This window comes from Ruditapes philippinarum, unplaced genomic scaffold (assembly GCF_026571515.1).
Source record: "Ruditapes philippinarum isolate M1 unplaced genomic scaffold, ASM2657151v2 ctg2057_1_1_1_1, whole genome shotgun sequence".
NCBI classification, from domain to species: domain Eukaryota; kingdom Metazoa; phylum Mollusca; class Bivalvia; order Venerida; family Veneridae; genus Ruditapes; species Ruditapes philippinarum.
Genome location: NW_026858825.1, coordinates 16,876 through 28,631, shown reverse-complemented (window position 1 = coordinate 28,631; position 11,756 = coordinate 16,876). Strand labels below are relative to the sequence as shown.

The following is an 11,756-nucleotide window of genomic DNA, read 5'->3' as shown; positions in this document are numbered from 1 at the left end:
TTCATAACTGATAACCATTAAATTTTTTAGCAGAATGTTTATGGAAAATGTTGCATACAAGCTTAGGTTCTGATGTAGATTTGTCCACATTTCCAATGTTAGTTTGGTATATATAATGTTGGTTTCTAGAAAACATGATACTTGAAAGTAGTTAAAAGGGGCAGACAAAAAACTGTAAAAATTTGTTGTAGAGGCATAGTATGATGGTGTCTGTTATCTGATTGCAGTGATTAATGCAAACAACTAAACACGTTATTTATATAGCAGAATTCAATACATTAAAATATGGTAAAATAAAACTTAAATCTATATACATACAATCTAAAATAACAACAATACTTTTAAACTGGTACTGGTACTGGCACAATAATTTAGTGGTGTTCAATCTATAAGGAAACTTTACTGTGGTTTCTTATGTTTCTGGTCGTTAAATTTCTTTGGATATAATTTAATAAAAACAACAACAACAACACAAAAACACGTTGTGCTACATAATTTTGTAAGTATTTATACTATGGTGTGCTTTCAAAGACTGCCAGTTTTACAGTTACACATTATATTACGAGAAAACACGGTAAACTGACAAAATATGGGGGAGTTGACCCGTGACACAACGTAAAAAGATACAATATCAGATAGAGAGGCAGGTCAGGCGCTAGCCATACGTAAGCTTACGTAGCTTTGGTGTTGGTAGTTTTCACTCCGGATCACGGCATTCAGCCACATTGAATTTACCAGAGTACAGTTCATCCACCGTATCGTTCCTTAGCAGGATGTCAAACAGTTTACCAGTATTAGCAGCCTTCACTTTCATGAGGAACTGATTGCTTTTGTACATGCGCATGCCAAAGGGGTCATATATAGTGTAATACACCAATAAACACTTTCCCCAACTAGCAGACGACAGGCTATTCTTATCAGTAGGTTTTCGAGTAAAGATAACTGGTTGCGTATCTCATTGTATAAATTGTATGTAAAATGGTATGACATAGTATGTAAAATGATCTGACATATGGTAAGTTTAACAGTTAATTTAAATACTTTGGTGACAAAAAATATGTAAAATTATATACTGTGGCAAAGCTAAGATCCCAAGCTTTCCATTGATGTAATAATTAAAAGGCTACATATAGGGGTTATACTTTTGTCAGAGTCGGTGGTGTCGTTGTCGGCGTCCCCTAAAGCTTGTCTGGAGCATAACTCAGTCACTATAAGTCGGATTGACTTCAAACTTGGTATGCATGCTTCTTTCAATAACACGAAGTGCAGTGCTCAAGGACCGGTACTCTGTACTTCTTAATTTTTGAGTTATTGCCCTTTGCAGGGTTCCCTCTGGGTCAAAATTAGTTTGCGCCACCAAATTCGCCAATCAGAAAAAGTTGGAGCCAATGGCTCCAAAGTTGGAGCCAATAATTCTGCAAGGGAGACATGCCTATCTTTGCTAAGATATGCTAGCAGTTATATATCATTATGATTACAAACACATATTTATAATATTTCATTTAATTACAGCTGCACATGTTTATTATCTAAAATATAGACATACTATTATGTGGTTTTCAAATTCCATTTAAATAAATACACATGACGGCATAAATGTAATCAAAAACATCATGTTAAGTTAGTCATTGGAGGTCCTGTTTTCCACCATTTTGCCAGTATAGCAGTTCTTCTCACAGGCTGGACTGAGCCAAGATCTTTCCCAGCCTCTACCCAACAATCTGGTGATCTACAGATACAAAATTTAAAAAAACAACATTACTATAAATTGACTTCATCTAAAAATCAAGAACAAAAAATGAAATAGATACTAAGTATTTTTAACAATGAAAAATATTGTTTATTTTAATAGGGTTTGCATATGAATAGACACTTCAGCACTTTACATTCAGATATGAAAATATTAACATTGCAGTACAGTGACTTTAGATCAATCATTGGTGAAATTATTCTTTTAATTGTCATCCGATTTAATATTCAAAATGTAATTATTTTTAATCAGTTGACGAGTCAACTTACCGAAAGTTCAATTTCTCTGTTCGCTACTAACACCTGTTGACCACACATGTCAATAATTGAAAGACGTAAATTGTTCCATTTAACACATTGACACTTTCATCTTCACATGTTCCCGAAGTGTCACATAATTGATGACATAATTGATTATACGGTACCCGATTATACAGTTTGATAAACAAACTAACAGCGCGTGACATTTCACATTTGGGCCGCTTATGTAATTGACGCGGCCGCTTATGACATTTAAGTGTACTAGTTGTCGGATGCTTTTTATCTTACGTTGGCGCCAGTTAAATTCGCCAATTTAAGATTTTATGCGCCAGAATTAATATATTGTCGCATTTGGCGCCATTGGCGAGCGACAGCGGGAACCCTGCTTTGTAAATTTTCATACTTAACTTTTTGTCCGGGCCATTTCTCTTCAACTATTATCTATAAAAGCTATGGACTTGAAACTTCATAGGATGATAGATCTCATTAAGAAGAAGTGCAGTTCACAAGAATCAGTACTTTGCACTTCCTAATTTTTGAGTTTTTCCCTTTGTTATTTTCATACTTAACTTTTTGTCCGGGCCATTTCTCCTAATGTATAAAAGCTATGGACTTGAAACTTCATAGGATGATAGATCTCATTAAGAAGAAGTGCAGTGCACAAGAACAGGTACTCTGCATTTCTTATTTTTTGAGTTATTGCCCTTTGTTAATTTTCATACTTTATTTTTGTCCAGGTCATTTCTCCTCAAGTATGAAAGCTTTAGACATGAAACTTCATAGGATGATAAATCTCATTAAGAAAAAGTGCAGTGTACAAGAACCAGTACTCTGCATTTCTTGTTTTTGAGTTATTACCCTTTATTAATTTTCATACTTTATTTTTGTCCAGGCTATTTCTCATAAATTATAAAAGATATGGACTTGAAACTTCATAGAATGATAGATCTTATTGATAAGAAGTGCATTGCATAGAAACTGCTGCTCTGCACTTATTTTTTTTTTAGTTATTACCCTTTGTTAGTTTTCATATTTCATTTTTGTCCTGGCCATTTCTCCTAAACTATATTGTTCACAAGGCGACACATCCGACTCGCGGAGTTCTAGTCTTCTTTTAACTTTTTAATTTGCATATAAATAATTTCTTTTATTAACAGTTCCCTGACAACGCGCCTGCTAGTCATAATCAGAATTGATTGTTAAGCAGTATAATGTAGATGTAATTTTTACAACAAACTAGCAGTTTAAAAATGGCTTAATTTGTATTGTTTTAGCATAAGAGATATCGATTTTACTCGAAGATAAGGGAAACAACTCGTATTTTTTCACTTGATATACCTCGGTTATTTACGTAGTTCATATGAAAAGTGTTTATGGGTGTATTAACTTACACAAGCAATTTGAGAAAAAAATATTGGGACAAGTATTTTATATAGAGACAAGGGATTTAACTCTAACATTACCCTATCACTGACAGTCTGTGGAAAACAGTCCACAATTTAAGCAAATATCACTGTAACATTTTCATTTCTCTGCTTATCACAATGTAATACCATGCTGATCATTATAAATACAACTTCAAATAATTCATGCAAACCGGTAGTGTTTTATAAATGTTTACCTTTCCCAAAATTGTCCAAAATGAAGTTCATTTACACGAGTGTGTCCACACACACTTTGCCCGTAAGCATACGTTTCTGTGATGATTTCCAGCTAGTGACCGATACAGCCATGAAGTAAAGTGAAGCATTACCCCGATAAAACTACGTATAATCAGTTGATTAGCCAAGGATGGACTAGGGTTGTCATTGATGAAAAATTTTGTATTGATATATCAAGAGACAAATATCTATATCGACTTTTGACAGTAGATACAGTGAAAAGCATTTAAAAATGTGTCATTAATTGGGATCATGGTGTTATGCATGCTTGTATAAGACATTACAAATAGTATAAACTAAAAGAAAATTTGTTATTTTTCTCACTGACATTTGAAAACAGAGTTTAAAGTTAGCCAAAAAAACTGGAAAAAATGACTTCTCTTTAAGACAAAATATAGAGGTATATTCACTTACATAAATAAATTTTAGCTTGTATTGATATTTGGAAGTGTGTATCTATATTGTATTCAATGATGAATATCGATGATATATCAATATTGCTATATTCAATGTAAGCCCTTAGGATGGACATACAAAAAACTCATTTATACAAACATTACAGTTTCCGACAGGTAGAAAATTCAGCACTTGGCGGCCGATATTGCCAAAATGTTTGACTATGTGATTACGAGATTGACGTTTACAGGTTAATTTGCGCTGACAATTAAGAAAACAGAACCCATGTGCGCCAAACCTTTTTATGAATAACTTTTTTGTAAAGATATTGAAAAAGATGATTTACCAACATATATATTCAATAAAATTTTGTTTAAGTACTGAAAAATTTAAGAAAATAAATAAAAACATTATCTTGAATTATAAGTATTGAAATCATGTCAACAAAGATGTTCTAAATATAGTACACGAGTCTAATCTGTTCCTGCAAATTACATCATATCAGGTTTTGCGTAGCTCCTAAACGTCAGGGCCGACTGAATATACTCACAGAGGTATCAGCATCACACTTTATGTTTTACTAGCAAGTTGGTATTTCAAAAACTACTTTAGGGAATGGGTTGAAACTTCACACACTTATTTGAGAGCATTTTAGAAGGTTATTTTTTCAAGGCACATATCTATAACATTGACTGACAGAGTTATGGCCTTTTTTAAACTTAGAAAATTCTACATTATCCTAGCTCATGTTTTACTATCAAGCACTGAGAATTGTAGAGCACACTGTACTACTGATCGCTCTTGTTTTCTGTTTCAGGTAGTGCTCATGTGGGTTTATATCACATCTGGAAATGATAGAATTTAGAGATCTATAAAAAAAATTATATATATTATAACAAGTAATTTTTTTTGCAGAGATTAAAGCTTTGAATTATACAATGGATAAAGAACTTTTAGAAAAAGAACTTGCCCCTTTTCTAAGTCCAAATACGAAAGAGGAGCTAAAGACAATAGCTGTAGAGAATGTGGTTGGTTTAACTGGAACAGATGAGGGGCGTGAATTTTTGAAGGGTAGCGAGAGACTTCTTGAAGGACTTGTGTCATTGACAGAGGACAAAAGAACAGACATTCGGGAAAGTGTGTTTAAGGCATTAATAAATCTAGCTAGTGAGGAATCCACATGTTTGAAGATTCTGAATTTAGAAAAGTATGAAAATAAGGTTATTGAGTGGATAAAAAGTGCTTTAAACCCTTCTTGTAAATATGCGGATAATATTTGTAAGTTGTTATCAAATTTGACACGGCCAGAGAAATGTGCAAATTTTGTATCAAAACAGGTTCTAGAGAATGAAGACATTGGAATTGAAAAGATTGTGCGAGTTTTGTGTAATATAGTTCATAATGACAACGCAGATTTGCACTATTTGGGTGCTGTCTTGTCAAATTTATCCCAGGTAAGGGAGGTAAGAACTAAAATAATGGATAAAGAGCAATGTATTATACAGAGGTTACTGCCCTTTACAGAATTCAAACAGTCTTCTATTAGAAGAGGAGGTGTAATTGGAACTTTAAAAAATTGCTGCTTTGATACAGGTAAATGTTTATTTAATGTGTCTATGTGCTAATTCTGACTATTAACATTTACAGGTCTTTTTTCCTATCGTTCAAAAAATATGTCAAAGTACTAGGGCTGTGGCGAGTATCCGAGTACTCAGATAATCACGATTCAAAAAGAAAAATCGAGTATGAATATTCGTCAGTCCAGAGATCGTGGATTGCGATCTTATTTGTTTATATACATTCACTGTTTTTCACACACTACAAGTAAAAAAAACAATCTGATTATGAATTAGATGAGCGAAAATATTTCAAGAAAATCAAACTTGAGAAAAATAATTTAGTGCTAAGATTTTAAGAAAAGTTTTCAATAGATAATTTTCATGTTATCTATGATAAATAACTGATTTTGCAGTATTTATCACCATATTTCTACTGACCTAGTAGATTGTAAGTGCCGTTTGCAATGTGTTTATAGCTTTCTTTGTTAACTTATTAAAATTGTTTTTAAAATTTTCATGAAAATTAGCATGAATCTGGAGGCATTTTGCTTTTAACTGAATGTCAATGAAATATATGTTACTAATAGGTAATTGCATTTTTAAACCTTTTAATGTAGTGTTTCTAAATTAATTGTTTCTTTGTAATATCTTTGAAAAATGCTCCTTCATTTAAGATTAACCATCAGGTATCAAACTTTAAATATAAATTTTATTCGTCTAAAAAGCTGATTTAGATTTAACATAATTATTTTTTACAGAGTGCCATGAATGGTTGCTAGGTGACCAAGTAGATATATTGCCACGGTTGTTGTTGCCCCTGGCTGGACCAGAGGAATTTGATGATGATGATATGGACCGGTTACCAGACGAGCTCCAGTATTTACCGTCAGATAAAACAAGGGAACCAGAAGCTCATATCCGGAAAATGTTGTCAGAGGCCATTTTACAAGTAATTTCATAATTTTGTTCATAATGATATTTCTCTTACAATTAGAGTTTCACATGCTGCTTTGACAGATTTTTAACAAAAATGGATGTATATTGTTTTCTTATGCTCCAAATTTCTTCAGTAAACAATATATCAGTAAATAAGCAAGAGAGCTACATTGGGTTTGTTCATCTACCAATATTTTGTACTATACTATACTCTGTTATGATAATACAACAGAAATATAAAGCATTCATTTGTTAACAGCAGTGAGCTGTGTAATTTTGACAATTTTATTATTTAGTAATGATTTCTTCTGTAGATGTTAGATTATGATGACTAATGATAACTGTTTAAAGCGAGGACAACCTGTTAATCTGTCCTAAGTGGGCAGACCTATACTGCCGACTATTGAAATTGGAATTCTTAACCTTTAATCTGCTGAATTACTTAAATGGGCTTGTCCAGCATTTTTAGCTCACCTGTCACAAAGTGACAGGGTGAGCTTTTGTTATCGCTTTTCGTCCGGCGTCCGTCCGTCCGTCCGTCCGTCGTCCGTCCGTCCGTCCGTAAACTTTTGCTTTAAATGACATCTCCTCATAAACCACTGAGCCAATTTCATCCAAACTTCACAGGAATGTTCCTTTGGTGGTCACCTTTAAAAATTGTTCAAAGAATTTAATTCCATGCAGAACTCTGGTTGCCATGGCAACCGAAAGAAAAATCTTTAAATATCTTCTTTTAAACAACCCTAAGAGCTAGAGCTTAGATTTTTGGCATGAAACATCTTCTAGTGAGTGTCTACCAAGTTTGTTCAAATAAAAGCCCTGGGGTCAAAATTGGCCCCGCCCCAGGGGGTCATTGATTTTCCCTATATGCATATAGTAAAAACTTAAAAAATCTTCTTTTAAAGAACACAAAGAGCTAGTTCTAAGATATTTGGCATGAAACATCTTCTAGTGAGTGTCTACCAAGTTTGTTCAAATAAAAGCCCTGGGGTCAAAATTGGCCCCGCCCCAGGGGGTCATTGATTTTCCCTATATGCATATAGTAAAAACTTTAAAAAATCTTCTTTTAAAGAACACAAAGAGCTAGAGCTAAGATATTTAGCATGAAACATGTTCTAATGGGTGTCTACCAAATTTGTTCAAATAAAAGCCCTGGGGTCAAAATTGGCCCCGCCCCAGAGGTCATTGATTTTCCTTATATGTGTATGGCAAAAACTTAAAAATCTTGTTTGAAAAAACCCATATAGCTAGAGTTTAGATATTAAGCATGAAACATCTTCTAATCAGTGTCTACAAAGTTTGTTCAAATAAAAGCCCCGGGGTCAAAATTGGCCCTGCCCGGGGGGTCATTGATTTTCCTTTTTTGTGTATAGCAAAAACTTAAAAATCTTCTTTGAAAAAACCCATATAGCTAGAGTTTAGATATTAAGCATGAAACATCTTTTAGTAAATTTCTACAAAGTTTGTTCAAAATAAAAGCCCGGGGTCAAAACTGGCCCTGCCCCAGGGGTGTCATTGTTTTTAACTATATGTGTATAGTAAAAACTTAAAAAATCTTCTTTTAAAAAACCCAATGAGCTAGAACTTAGATGTTTAGCATGAAACATTTTCTTATGGGTGTCTACCAAGTCTGTTCAAATAAACAAATAAAAGCCCTTGGGTAAAAATTGGCCCGGGGGGGGGGGGGGCTATATACAGGTGAGCGACCTCAGGGCCATCATGGCCCTCTTGTTTTAAATTGTTCATTATCAAATATGTTGATATCAAGATGAAAATTGAAGATGGGCAGCAGATAGTATAGAGCCTGGTAAGACAGCAATCATTTTCAGTTATAACAGGTTAGGGGAGAAGTAATGGGTAGATTAGGGATCAAAATGCATTGTAGGATAAATCTATTACCTAAATCGCCCAGTTTGGATTGCCCTGTTTCATGAATGAAGCAAAGTAAATACTAAATGAAAATATTTGATAATTACTGAACAATACATGTTACCATAAGGCATATATCTCAAACCATGTCTTTGTAAATAATTACAGTTGTGTGCTACAAAAAATGGGAAGAAGTTTGTGAAGGACAAAAACACGTATGTGATTATGAGGGAGTACTATGCCTGGGAGAGGAAAATAGACCCATTAAATGAAATAGCTGCAATGAATTTGATTGATATATTAATAGGTAAATTTACACTGTATAATCTATATTTGTTATCAGCCTAGTTTGTACTGCTGCAGCTGTGAGTTGAAATGCTGACAAGGATGTCAGAAATATAAGTAAGAAAGTTCACCAACTAACTTCTTAAAGGGAAGGGATGGTGGTTCTACTTTGGCTATAATGATACAATAAAAATATATGTGTGTATGGATAGTCATTGTATGTAAAATATTCTTAGTCGTGAGACTGGAGTTACCTCACTTAGTTTTCTAGCTTGTATGTCAAGAGGTCAGAGGAAAATGTGTGTCAAGTGCAGAACTTCTACAGGCATTTAATAATTTTAATGTAACATTACACAATGAGGCAAAGTGTCAGGCAAAAAAATCAGGCCCCTATGACTAAGGTCAAGATCACATGCAGAGATCTAAGGTCAAATAAGAAAATGAATACGTTTTGATTATTTAGTTATCATAAACTGTGGGATTTTAATGTAAATATTCAATATTATGATACTGGGCATCTGTGACTGGCATAGTTTGTCATTGGCACTCTTGTTTTGTATAAAGTTTATCAAATATATATATATTGTGTGAAATAGCTGGAACGAAGAACCTGTTTAAAAAAGAAATGCTTAAAAAGAATGATCAATTAAGACCAATGAAAACAAAGACAATATATGTCACAGGGTGAGAAAAATGTGCAGCCTGACCAGGACTCGAACCCGGGTTTCCTTGGAATACCCTTCCGCAGTTCTACCAACTGATGTGTCGGGCCACTTATAACCATCTCGCCTAAATAGTGAACAGTTCTGAACTGTGACACATATATAAATGGTAGACTAAGTCTGTGAATAAAATGCAATAAAAAGTGCAACGTCTCTCATGTCCCATAACACTTGCTTAAGCAAAATTCATTCTTCAATGAAAAAAAAAGTTTCATACAGATTCATTGAACTAAGTCAGTGAATTTGATATTAACCATCTTCACATGTAAGTATTAAAATCTTTTACAATCATGATAAAATATATAATCTTTGGCACATCCTGTACTTTTAAGTGTAGATTTTTAGTCACCTTATTCCAGGTACACTTGTTCTAATATACTTCTAGTTTGATCATATTCAATTGCTTTATTTTTTGTCTATACAAAATCGATACAATTTCACATGCAAGTATAAGACCAAGAAAATATGGAATAAATTTACAGTATTTACATGGATGATGTACTTGTTCACAAAAAGCAAAAGGCCCGGGTCAGAACACAAGTTAGAGAACTGGCCCGAGACTATTGTATATTTCAATAATTTTTCAAGTAGTTTCATGGATAAGATATGTAAAATAAATGATATTGTATACACAAATAGGTGATGAGCCAACGGGAGACTTTGGAGAGAATCTTAAGGAAGTAGATATACCAGAGGATATCAAAGAGGACTTTATAAAACAAGACGAGAAAGATATTGAACTTGCAGAAAAGGAAAGATTAGAACAATTAGTTGAGAATCCGGCAACGTGAAATTCCTTATTGTTTCAAGAATTTGGACAATCTAACTATCTTTTATTTATATTTTTAACTCTGTATTATCATCACAACTCTAATACCGACATGCTCTCAGTATTTTGTCATATGCCATCATGCATACGGTGAGAAATATTTGACCACATTCATTAAAAATGTAATTATTATTTAATTTCATTATTTGTACTGCTTCACACATAATATTGATTATTAAATTCATTATTGAAATTCAATGCAGACATATAGGAAAAAGTAAAAGATGCCAATAATACGGAGTCCCATGCTACATTCAGCAATTCCTTCATCTTATTTTGTATATTTAATATCATTGCAAGGAATATAGATTATTAGTTTGTCCTTAACTTACATGTGGCTATTTTGTCAATTCTAGTAAAAAATATAATTTTACCGAATTTAAAGAATCAGTGACCAAATAGCTATAGTCATTGATTGATTTGAGTAACTTGCCCCTTACAGGTTTGAGTGAGTAAGCTACAGTATATGTAGGTAATTATAAAGAAGTAAAAGGCAAGTGGTTTTACCCAGGTGCTGGCTTTTCTTGGAAAATTATATTCAGGGAGACATTTATCCAGTAACATAACAATCTTTATTTCTCTCAATACATGTAAGCATTCATATATGAGGAATTTACAATATATATTTATGCAACTTGAGAAATTCAGACTTGTTTTTATACACATAATATTTTTTTAGTTTAAAACAGGTTGGTTGTTGATGATAAACGTTTTTCAAAAAGCGTTTTCTTTCTTCATTAAATTGACAATATTCAAATTCAATTTTATTTTGACAATAAGCACTATATTATAGCACTAAATCTATTGTTAATTGGAGTACTAGACCAATTACCCGTTTCTATTGGAAATTAATGATTTTTTTCTATTGAGTTTAATAAAGAAAGTGCAATCGTGAATTATATAAATTTTCCAAGTACAATTTGAATCCAAATGCCATTTGAATTTTCAATTAAAGAATACCACTTGCTTAAGGAAAGCTCTTTTAATTTGTTTTAACAGAAAGTTTGAGCCACTCAGAGTTTGTAAATGTGTTGTCAAGCCACACTTGCAATTGACCACATTTGATTAAAATTGATTTGACTTTAAAAACCATGGACATTTCTTTTTAAGCAAATTATCACTTAAACTAGGTGTTGTAGTTTGTTATTACAGACAAGAATTGACAGATTATTAGTAATGTTAACACCATCGTTATAACATTATTTTGACTGGAATGATGTTATCCTTTCTTCGATGTCAAGATAGAGGCATACAACCAGTTTCTCCATATACAAAATAATTTGGTGTTGACTTCTTTAACTTTAGAATAAGTTTTAAAAACCTTAATTGTACTAGCTTAATAATATTAAGATTACCAAATTCCCAAATTTCAACACTATACTGTAAAATCAGCTTAATTGTTCTGTTAAATAACTCAATTTTGAAAATCTGTTGGGAGATTGAGACGATTAGATTTTGATGAGACTTTTATGAGACTATACATGGCTCT

The 11,756-nt window shown here is 32.8% G+C and overlaps 1 protein-coding gene across 1 annotated transcript; it reads left to right on the top strand.

Annotated features, from left to right (window-relative positions):
- The first annotated feature begins 379 nt into the window (after positions 1-379).
- LOC132754417 (protein HGH1 homolog) lies at positions 380-11,087 on the top strand. Its single transcript, XM_060745044.1, has 5 exons — positions 380-499; positions 4,983-5,660; positions 6,385-6,575; positions 8,600-8,738; positions 10,078-11,087. The coding sequence occupies exons 2-5, from the start codon at positions 5,006-5,008 to the stop codon at positions 10,227-10,229; spliced, it is 1,137 nt and encodes a 378-aa protein (XP_060601027.1). The 5' UTR covers positions 380-499; positions 4,983-5,005; the 3' UTR covers positions 10,230-11,087.
- Positions 11,088-11,756: the final 669 nt, after the last annotated feature.